Genomic DNA, 12,136 nt, shown 5'->3' with positions numbered 1-12,136 from the left:
GGCTGTGGATGTGGGTGTGGGTGTGTATGGAAGGATTTCTGTGTAAATTTAAGCACAGATTATGGGAGCCAGAGTTATGAAACTCACACTCTCCCAAATGATGATTAACAAAGCAGATGCCTTCAGAGTGACAGCAAATTCTTTAAAGATGAGCCCCCTTGCCAAGAAAACCTGTGTTTGAGAGTGATAAACAAATAAGAAAAGGAAAAGAAGAAATGAGAATGGTGGTACACTTGATTCCTTCAATATGGACTGAGGATCACAGACTTCTAGCATTAGAAGGAATGTCAGCATTCCCAGAAACAGGAATCCTTCCACAGAGCCCCTCTAGACAGTGGGTTCCTGCCATGGTTCAACCACCCGGCAGCTGGAGGACACACTTGCTTTTGCTGAAATGAAGAGTGAGGAAGTTCTTCCATGACTGAGCTGTGAATTCCTTCCTGCAACACTCACATAAGGGCCCCCTGGGCTACATTCTGTAATTATGCCTGATAAATGTTTGGTATGTGGCAGCCCCACAAATATTTAAAGATAGGTTTTGTGCCCTTTTCAGCTTAAACTTTCCCAGGACCCTTGTCATTCTGAAAACAGTTCTATTTCAGAGCTTCCCACCCATTCTGCCCAGCTTCCTGGTGCCTGCCCTGAATTTTGCCTCAGCCTCTCTCTTTACTACATCTCTCCTGAGATGGCTGTAAAACAAATAGTGTCACACAGAGGACCCACGCTGAAGAGGAGCACTTTGGACTGTCATAAGTTACTACTGTAACCTGCTGGTTGTCCATTCGGGGAGCATTTTAACATATAACTAACATATAACTTTCAATCACATCATCTGGGTTTAGTTACACTAAAGCAGCCCAGGGTCTTATTAGAAGCTAGCTTATCCATGAGGGATGTTCCCACAAAAAGGAACCACAGGAAAATACTGAAGATAAATTTAGACTGCTGAGAAAACCAGTGTCCTCACTAGACTTAAGGTTTTAACAAACGTTTCACATATATGTGTGTATATTTGTATTTCCCAAGATGTGTCTCACAGAACATTAATTCTGTAGGCCATTTATAGGAAGGATTCCATTTTCAGATAGGAGATTATTTGAAACTCTAAATTCACACTTTTAAATGGCTCATTTACAGGGCGCCTGGGTGGCTCAGTCTGTTGAGTGTCTGATTCTTGACTTTGGCTCAGGTCATGATCCCAGGATTGTGGGATTGAGCCCGGACCTGGGCTCTGTGCTGAGCATGGAACCTACTTGGGATTCTCTCTTTCTTTCTGCCCCTCTCCCTGCTCACACGTGCTCACTCTCTAAAATTAAAATAAATAAGTTGTTCATTCACTGAAAGTTCTAAAAGTCTTTAGCAAGCTCCAGAGCACTGTGCTGGCTGTAGAGAGAAAGAGGGGTCAAATAGGGTTTGGTCACAAAACACGTATTCCTTGACATATCTTCTGGGTGGAGCACTGAACAGAGCAGATTTGGGGAAATGCTGCATCAGCTCATCAACACCTGTGAGACCACACCAAGGGAAGACTTCTCTGGTGATGAAGGACGCTGCAATGTCCTCAACCGTGGGCACCTCAGGCTTATGGTGCATAAGCCCTCACAGAGACATCCGACCTCCACCAGGGAAAACTCCAGGAACTACTTCATTAACTTCTTCATGGGACTAAGTAGAAGTTCCTAAAATATCATGGGACTCTCCTTAAGATTCTTTTTTGATAAAGTAAACATCCTTCTGGATTCAAACCATCCATTGAGTTTTCAAGTGGAAATTTCCTGCAGAAACTAATTTAGCAGTACTATGCAAAGTACTGTCTATGAGAAATCATGGCAGCAAAAGGCTTGGGTGGGTCTTGGTCCCAAGTGGTTACTACAGTTCAGGAGGTAGCATTCATGTATTGAGTGTGTAGTACATGCTTGGTGCTTTCACACACATGACCTCATTTCAACTTTAGGACAACTTTTCCAGGTAGTATGTCTTTCCCAATACAGAGGCTCAGAGGGGTGGAGAAATAGAGCAGGTAGTAAAGAGCTGACATAGACAGCTGATGCCAAAGCCCAGGCTCAGCTGCCACATCTCTCCCAGAGGACAGCCCCTGGAATATTCTTTTCCTTTGGAATACTCTAGAAGGAATGCAGCTCATACAACAGGAAAGCCTCAACAAAATTATTATGAAGAGGGTGGCGGACTGTATCTTAAGCCAAACAGGACACCTGCCCTACTCTATCAAAGGCCAAATCTCCAAATAATTATGCCAAAAGTCACAAAGACCTAATAAAGAGACGATGGTCAAGAACTTGGAGACTGAACTAATACAATGTTATATGACAATTATATCTGGAAAAAATGAAAAAAAAAAAGAACTGAAGATCAAAGTAACTTCAGTGACACATGATACAATATAGTATTAAGCAGAGCCAAGGTGCCTGAGGCCCTCAGACATCAACTTCATGGGAGGTCTGGTGGGTGGGAAGCACAGAGGAGAGTGTGGTAGCCAGGACAGAAGGCAATGCTCAAACAAAGTCACTGGCTTTGCAAGTTTTTTTTTTTTCTTTCACATTTCTCAAGTTAGTTTATGACTACTACTTTGGCATAGAACCAGGCGCAAGGCATTTTTTTTTTTTAACTGCCAACTATCAATGGGTCAATGGCAGGATGATGGAATTGCAATTTCTTTAAAGATCCTAATGGCAAATAATCCTTGTTACCTCTAGGCTTGTCACACCCCTTTCTTCAGGAAGAGGAGAAAATTTTGAAAGCCCAGTATTTAACTATCTTTTCTATTCTAAAGAAAGTCTATGAGAAAATACCATCTGCATTAATTTGGAGGAGAGTCATCTATATGCAAGGGATGATTCCAAAGAATACTGGAGAAGTAAGAATGGGTAAGTGGATCATTTCCTGGTTTCCACCCAATAAGCCTTTGTCATTTCCTCTGAAATAACTTCAGGGGTCATTAGATACTTGTGCATTCAAAGGTAAATTGCAAAGGAAAAACATCTAAATGACTTCTTGGTTATTTGCAGTTTGGAATCATCCATACTTCTATTAATAAGAAGAGACTCTACCAGAGTTCTCTCAAAACGAAGAATAAGAAAGCAATAAACATCTCGCTGGGAAAAGGTTTAAAAGAAAAGAAAACCTCTGCATTTTGGAGTGAAATATTATCTGATGCAGAATATATACAATAATTGCTCTACTATAAACTCCCTTTTCAAAACCAGAGTTCATCGCAGAAACATGGGCTTAAAAAATTAATCATCAGGCCATGAATTGTACTGCCATAAAGGAAAGCCATTCTTTTCTGCTTATAAACAACAAAACTACCACATATGCAGATGCATGCCTCAGTACCTCCGTGCAATGGTGTATTTACTTGTATAAATATTTAAAGTCAGACCTTTGAATTTCTAATGAAGTAGGACACCACTTTACAAAATAAGGTACTAGTAAATTTAGATGTATGACAAATAGAACTCTGTTCAGAATACTAATTGCTGCTGTTGATATTCTAAAAGTAAAAAAAGTAATGATATTCAGATTCCATATAAACAAGCCTAATACATGTGCAGAAATCTTAATAGGTCTTGATGAAGCCTTACTGCTAAAATTGTTAAATTATCAGACAGGCTAACCACCTCCTATTTTTGGTTAGTTTTAAGTTATCAGAGGTACAAGGCAAGCTTCCCGGATGGCATTTCCCCCTCCCTGCTCTTATTTTAATAATACACATTCAATTATCACAGGAAAGAAAAGAGTAACATCAGAAACATCTGTAGTTTGCCATATAATGACTGGGTGTTCCCCATGGAGACTGACCTTGTCACCCAGACGCAGGTGCTGAAAGGCTGTGTGATGGGGGTGCTCACATGTGTAAATGTAAGACATGATTATGAAGAATTCAATAGACACGGTTATTTTCCACCTTAGTTTATGTTAACGTAAACTCACACATCCTGCTCTTACAATTTAATCTCCTGCTCCAGCACGTAGCAGTTGAATATCCTCGCTCTTAGCAGAGTCCACAAACCACTAACCTAGAAGGTTCTGATTACATAATAAGGTTGAATCCTGTGTTTGAAACTCACAGGCGACCGTAACTTTACCTGTGATGGGGATCTTTGCTGCCATGCTTTCTTCCCTGCTCTCGTCTCCACAGCCACTGGAAACTTCTAAAAACAGAACACATGACGATAAAAGTGTATTTCAAGGATATATTTATGGAGTAGACCTTCGTCCTTTTATTTTAACTGCCATTCCTTTTATTTTCATTGCCTCTCCATGTCCGTTTTTTGATTAGTTTATTTTTTTTTTTGTCTGAAATAGTACTGTTTCTAAAAGGAAACTGATTCTAAACCAAAAGTTCTCTCTATGCTGTTTTCAAGCAAAATAATTTAGCCTGACATCTATCAAATTCAAATGGGGCTTAAAACAAGTAAGCTTCAAATCCTGCACATGTATATCAACTGCTGAGTATGTCCTGAGCAACTCATAGCTCTCTTGGAAATACCATCACAGCAGTTTACTGGCATGAATTGACAGTAACACTAAAATTATCAAAATTTCTGGACACTAAACATTGGCTATTAAATTTGGCAGGCATAAACTCAGATTCTTGGTCATCTGTTTAGACTTTTATGAGGTTCCATTACAATTAAAAAGAATGTTTACAAATTATGAGTAAATTTTACTAAGTGATATCAAAAACTTCACAGTATTGTATGGAATCATCTTCATCTTTGTGACACAATCAAAATGATCTACTGTCAAGAGGTTAGTTTTGCTAAGATTTCATGACTTATGAAAACTTATTTTGTTGGAAATTCAGCAGAACTGCAGACCTACGATTAGGTTTTCCATTCCTGTTAGACTAAAGGAAAACAAATACATTTACTAAAGGGTGGCTTAAAACAAGTAAGATATTATGCATATTAAAATCAGAGGTATTCTCTGGTCAGCTTAATTTTATACATATACCTTGAGAAAGAGGGTGTTATGGTGACTCTGAACGCATTTCTTCTGTGGACAGAATTTATAACAATAGTTACCTTGTTCCCTTGTACGAACACTGTTGAGCCACAGAGCGGGCTTTGCTTCCTTTATTCCACTATTGTCATTCAGAATAGATGGCAGGCTGCAAGATGATTCATTACTGTGAATAGCTGACCTATCATCACACTCTTCCGTAAGGGCTTTTTTCAATAATGCCGTTGCCTACAGTGTTTAAAAGAAAGCACAAAGAAATAAAAACAAACTCTAGTCACATTACCCTTGGTCTCAAAAACCCAGCCTTCAAATGTAATTTCAGGTTAAGCTTTACTTGGGATTTAATTTGCTTCCTGACATTTAACTGAAATTTAAATGTCTTCAAGATAAGACAACATCTGATTATTTTCCAGCGTAATTTCTTTACAACAACTTGCACTTGCAGTGACACCTTTTTTGAGGACTTACGGAATGCGTAAGTGTTGATTCGTGAAGTATGTATATGAGATGTGAGCACCTCTGTTAATCTGGGCTTGTTTATCCAAGATTTACTCTTTCATTGCATGAATCTGTTTTTCGGGCATGTAAGACAGTTGGGTTTGGAAAGTAAAAGAGATCTGGAAAAATGTGACCTTAAGATATCCCCATCCTTCTGTTTTTTAAAAATTTATTTATTTATTTATTTTGAGAAAGAGAGTGAGCATGAGTAGGGGAGGGGCAGAGAGAGAGAGAGAGAGAGAGAGAGAGAGAGAGAATCTCAAGCAGGTTCCACACTGCTTGAGCTCAATCTAATGAACCATGAGATCATGACCCGAGCCAAAATCAGGAGTCAGACACTCAACCAACTGAGCCACCCAGGTGCCCCAATATCCTCATCCTTCTAGAAATGACCCTGAACTTCCCCCAAACGGGAAGATTACAGAAAAACTTTGTGGCTAAGGAGGATATACTAAAGCAAAAAGAGAACTAATCTTATTCTAAATCATAGTCTTCAATCAAGGATAAAGACACTCTGCACTTTGCCCCTCAGTCTGCTGGGGAGCTTGGGAAACTTGCCCACCACACTGCCTATCTGTTTTCAAAGGGCCCTGAAGTGTCTTACCTGTATCAGCTCATGCCTCACAGGCAGGCAGGTGGCACAGATTTCATCATGGCCAACTTGAGCAGTGGAGAACAAGTGGCAATTAACAGGACAGGTTAATACTCACGTCTATTTGTCAGGTCAGCACTCTCCTCCCAAGAAATAAAAATACACTGCTAACAAGAGTTAGCCAATGATGACATCACCTCCTTCCAGAGAATATGTTTTTACCTCTCTTCCTACTTAGAACTGATGATTTGCCCAGTCTTTTGGCAGAGGAAACCGAGGTGGTGGTGCTGACCTATCACTGGTATCAGACAACAGGAGTAAACACAGGTGGTGTTGAACCCAACCTGTGGGAAATGAACACAAGACTCTAGAAGAGTGGAACTGCACAAAGCCTCACAGGTTATCTTTAGTCTAAGTGAAAAGTGGTAAAACCATAATTATCTAGTAAACAAGAGGGAAGATAATAATCTTTCCTGTGATTAATATGAAAGAAAGTGAAGATGCCCTGACAAAGGGAATTACTGAGGCAGAACATGGAAGATCCAGCCTTGTGAGTTTGGCTTGGAACATACTTTGAGGTCACTGCTGTCAGCTTTGACATTCCTGCAAGGTTCTTGCCTTCTGCCTTTCCTAGGACCAGCTGGCCTCCTGGACTCATGCCCATTATAGAGGATTGCCATGATTGTAGAGGATTTAAGGAGTTCTGGTCTAACTTCGCATCAAGTTAGACTTATAGCAAGAATCTGTCTGTAGTCCACTTCTAGTAACCAGGTGCTTTTCCTCTATTTATTTAAATTAGTCCTTGATTTTACTTTTACTCCAGTTATGGTAACTCTGTACTGGGATGATCTGCACAGTATCTGTGTTTCTGCAGACCAGAGTTCAGGTGTAGAGTCCTGTCTCCGAAGCTCAAGCGAGAGCTGGTTCCCATCACTGGCTGCCATAGTGCCCTAATTCCAGTTGCCTACATGGACAACTGTGCTGCACCTGCTTCCAGAATCTGTCCAGGAAGAGAGGTATAAAGAGTAGGACCACCTCTTTGAACTGCCATCACTCTGTCATTATGGTCTCTGGACCATTCCAGCATGTCTCAGTTCTAGATCTCCACCCATCCTGATCTAGTCTCTTCCCCCAGAGAGTTAAGCTCCAATTCTGTGTCCCCAATAATGCTGGCTATGTGAAAAGCATTTTAGAACGTGAACAAAATGAATTCGCCCAAATTCTGTAGTGAAAGCTGTACATTTCTTTTTCTGATAGTTAAAATAATCCAAACATTCTGAAAGAGCCTCAAATATGCATTTCTTCCCCATCTTACCTTATGCAATAGCTGTAACTAATAATTTCTTGGCATGACTTCATAATAGCCTCTGTCTTAACACATATCTTAAGAATAGAATTGTTCAAGGGCTATTGAAGCTTCTTGTGCTTTGTGCTGTAGAATTTGCAGATACCAGAAACTGGGGTTGCCAGTGATTCAAACTACTTCTCACTAGGTCCTCAGAGATGACACATAATTTATCTCACTGGTTTGTGCATCCCTTTTCATAGAAGGGATCCCTTCCATGAAGCAAATGGGATCCCTTTTGCTTTAGCTGGGTTCCAACTGGGTCTCAGAAAGAACACAGAATAAAATGCTATACTAATACAGTAAATTTCTTTCTAATAAGTCCTTACATGCTTGATAACCATACAGCACTACCACTAGTTCTATACCAAGCACCCCTCTTCTTTCACTCCAGAGAGATAAGTAGAGTGATAGGCATACTGCAGGTTTTTATTTATTTTGTACATTTCATGCCATTTATCTTTACTCAATACTCCTGTCTCTAGAATTTCTCTTACTTTTTTTCATAGAGACATTTACTAAAAGGACTCATCTTCTAAGATAAATCTATAGATAATTTCTCTTTTTTTCTAAGTTTATTTATTTACTTTGAGAGAGAGAAAACAACGTACATGAGTGGGGGCGGGGGAGAGAGAGAGAGAGAGAGAGAGAGAGAATCCCAAGGAAACTCCATGCTGTCAGTGCAGAGCCTGACTTGGCTCAATCTCATGAACTGCGAGATCATTAGCTGAGCTGAAATCAAGAGTCAGATGCTCAACCAACTGAGCCACCAGGCACCTCTATGTCTTAACAATGACTTTTTTATATCTGTGAAGATTTTTGGTAGAGAGTCAAATTATAACATGAGAATGGCTAGGTTGGCTTTACTGGATCATGGAGCCAAAAGAGAGCAGATGTGCCCACTGGGTCATCTGCAGAGGAATCCACAATATAAGGCCCTAAAAGCAGGGAATAATGATAAGCAGGACAGAAAGAAATATCAGCCTCAGACAAGGAACAGTCAGAAAGTTTCAAGTCAAAAAAAAAAACTTCTGCAGAGTCAGAAGAAACATCTGTAATACATTCTCAAGACGTACTGTTTGCAGACCTTTCAGAAGGGCATATTTCTAAGGAAGCCCCCAGTTTGAAGGAGTTTGCAGTCTGAGGCCACAACACTAACCAGTACCTGCAAAGGAACAAAAGCCCAGAGAAGAGAGAACAAGCTACTTTACACAGCTCATGCTGGGACTGAATGGGCTCTGCAAATTGGAGCTCTCTATGTGAAAAATGCCACCAGACAACAACTTTACTAGCGGCCTCCTGATGGTGCTTATGAATGGACTATGCTTGGGTTTCAACTTACCCGTTAGCGAATAAAGGCTCTGTTTGATTTCATACATTTGGAGCCTAGGAGGGAGATGGAGACTGTCTCACTTCTCTCAGTTGTCTGATGCCTAAGTCAATACCAACAAACTAGTCCCCTCACTTTTCTGGCTTCCCAGGAGCCAGGAGAAAGACACACACTGTTTGCAGGATGACTGATGGTGGTAGCTCCACATTTCAGATCTTATGAAAGATAAATCGTCCCATGAATTATACTCAGCAGGACACCTAGTTACTGGTTCAACTCTACTAGAATTTTTCTCAAAGTCCGGTTTAAATATGGATCCTGCTAGGTCTAAAATCCCAAAAGTCATCTCTTAATTTATATCCAGAAACTTATCAATTATGATATTCACATGCATAGATAAATGAAGATATTACTGGAAAAGACATTATGTCCAAAACACCATTAAAAGAAATGAAAGGAGAAAATCAAACTGCTCCAAATATTGTAACAAATCGTACCAATTTATATTAAAAAAAGTTCTTACAAGTCAGTAAGAAAAAATATTTCTAACCTAATAGAAAAATGAGCAAAGAACACGGACCTGCAAATTATAAAAGAAGAAATACAAATGGCTAAAAAATAGGGGAAAATTTGACCTCAACTATAATGTAAAGGTCAAATGAACAAAAAAAATTGGATGTCATTTGCACTTCTCAATGCTGGTGCTAAAAAAAAAAAGTCTGTAGTATCCAGTTTCATAAAAAGTTCACAGAAATGATATTTTCATTCATTCCTCATAACTGATGACCCTTCCAGAGTGAGATGTACCAGTGCATAGCTATAGCCTGAGAGATGCACACACCCTCTGACTTGACAGTTCCACAGCTAGAAATTAATCCTAAGGAAATAGCATAAACAGTTGTAAAATCTGAATTGCTCAGATGTTCTTTGAAACTTTTTTTTACTAGAGTAACAATTAAAAACAAATGTTAGGGGCGCCTGGGTGGCTCAGTTGGTTGAGCATCTGATTCTTGATTTCGGCTCAGGTCACGATTCCAGGGTCATGGGATCAAGCCCTGTGTCGGGCTCTGTGCTGAGTGTGGAGCATGCTTAAGATTCTCTCTGCTCGCTCTCTCTCTCTCTCTCTCTCTCTCTCTCTCTCTTTCTCTCTCTCTGACCCTGTCCCCAGCTCACGCTCTCTAACAATTAAAAAAAAAAGAAACCACAAAAACAAACAAAAGCAAACAAAACAAAAAAAACCCACAAATGTTCAACAGAAGTGTGGTTAAAGAGACTGGAGTATCCACACAGAGGTCTCAAACATCCATACAGATGTTTGAAATGATGTGATGTGATGTGATGATATGAAGGGAATGTGATGATATGAAGGGAAGTTCACTTGTGACAAGTAGGAAAAAAAGAAGCTTTGTACACAGCCAGTAGAGCCCATGCTTGTCAATACATTAAATATTGAAAACCACACACTGCAATTTCAATTGACAATTTTCTTTTATTCTTTCTGTTTACCTTAATATTCCAAGTTTGGAAGTTTTTTTCCTGTTAGTTTTTTGTTTTTTTAAAACTTATGCTAGCCCTAAAAGAATGTGATTTCTGTGATAGGCAGTACAAATACAAACAGAAAGTGAATGTGAAAGCATCTAGTAGAAATAAATCCTGCTCTATATGTAAATCAGTGCTATTAATGCTGATACAAAAAAGCAAGAGAATTAGGGCTGTCAACAGCACATAACATTTTCTCCTAATACACATATTTAACTGACCTTCCTCAACAACCTCACTTTTGCACACCAAAAGTAATTTTTCAGAGTTTAAAATGAAATGCTCTTAAGTTATAGGAGGGGAAAGGGATAGAAAGAGAAAGGGATTTTATCTATGGAGCAATTGGAAGAGAGGGGGAAGTATTCATACAAGCTGGTAAATGAGTATTCAAGAGATAAGATAAAAAAAAAAAACAAAAAACAAAAAACAAAAAACAAAAAAAACCCCAAAAAACCAGGCCATCATTTAGGAAGAGTTTGAAGGGATTTCTGTGACCAGTCACCTGTCTCTTCTGGCAATGTGTGTGTGGTAGCAGACAGGACTGACCTACTGTACGAATGATACCAACATGCCCCTCTGCTTTTACATGGAGAAATTCTCTTGGGTGGAAAGAGACATCACTTAGGAGAAAAGGAGTATTAAGGCACTTTGTGTTTTAATGAAGCACCCAACTCATTTTTTTTTGTCCACATAAAGTAATTACAAATTTTTCTGATTTAAAAGCATGCAGCTCAATTATGTAATTACCTAATAGGTTATGCAGGTGCTGTGGATCTTATCTGGTCTCGAGGGGACATAATCTGAGTTTCGGTGGCTTTAATGATGTATTTACTCAAGAGACGGGATTGACTCCAGCTGACAGCAAAGGGACCCACAGGTAAACATCATTTACATGTGGCTGTTTAATTAGCCATTTACCCAAGAGATCAAAGTAAATATTTCTGAGCTTCATTAGATTCTTAACCAAGTAATTTCTAGCAGAGCTTCCTTAAATTTTGAAAATCTCTTAGTTTCACGATTTTTATCTATGGGGAACTATTTAACTGATACTATTTACTAAATGTGTATATTGTTTCAATGCAGAGAAACAACTCAAAGACACTTGATTTTGCTAATTGTGACAAGATGATGTGTGAACGAAGTAAGTCCTAGGACTCACAAAAGCATTTTGTCATAAAGTTCACAATGCCTGTCCTGCTCATGTCATTTTGTAATGTACTTCTCTCAGGCTGTGCATTTCTTTGGTCCCAAACTAACAGAAATTGCCTGCTTACTTCTATTTTTAAGGACAGACCTTGTCATTAATTTGTTGGTAATTTTTATGATTGTCACTAATATGAGATCAGGATCATTTAAAAAGGAACAAAAAAACCTACCAGGGGACTCTCTCTCTAGAATAAAAAAAAAAATTAAAAAAAGGGGCATCTGGGTGGCTCAGTCAGTTGAGTGTCTGACTCTTGATTTCAGCTCAGGTCATGGTTCCAGGGTCATAGGATCAAGCCCCGTGTTCAAGGGCTTATGATTTTCTTATGCTTGTGATTTCTCTTAAGATTTATGATTTTCTCTGTTTCTCCCTCTGCTCCTCTCCTCCATTCGCACTCTCTATCTAAAATTTAAAAAAAATTTTTTTTAAGAATCTAAAAAAAACCTGCTAGGGGAGGCATACTATCATTTGAATCCTAAGCTATTAATTGGGCAGCCCCTTTCCATTAATAATGGAGTTTTTATTTGAAAAACCATGACTGAATTGTCTGGAACTTGGGACATGTTTTCTAATATGAACAACTTAAAAAAATAAGATGATTAGATAGCAAAGTGAAGTAGACCAATACTTCTTTCACCCCTT

The 12,136-nt window shown here is 39.1% G+C and overlaps 1 protein-coding gene across 1 annotated transcript in view; it reads right to left on the bottom strand.

Annotated features, from left to right (window-relative positions):
- KIZ (kizuna centrosomal protein) overlaps positions 1 to 12,136 on the bottom strand; it is a 143,723-nt gene that overhangs the window by 25,989 nt on the left and 105,598 nt on the right. The window contains exons 8-9 of the mRNA XM_047854270.1: positions 5,049 to 5,214; positions 4,107 to 4,172 (exon numbers count right to left, since the gene is read on the bottom strand). Coding sequence (XP_047710226.1) covers positions 4,107 to 4,172; positions 5,049 to 5,214 — 232 coding nt within the window. The remainder of the gene's footprint in view (positions 1 to 4,106; positions 4,173 to 5,048; positions 5,215 to 12,136) is intronic.

The sequence above is a fragment of the Prionailurus viverrinus genome, chromosome A3 (genome assembly GCF_022837055.1).
Source record: "Prionailurus viverrinus isolate Anna chromosome A3, UM_Priviv_1.0, whole genome shotgun sequence".
NCBI classification, from domain to species: Eukaryota; Metazoa; Chordata; class Mammalia; order Carnivora; family Felidae; genus Prionailurus; species Prionailurus viverrinus.
Note: the sequence above shows the minus strand (reverse complement) of the source record. Positions and strands in the feature narration are given on the sequence as shown.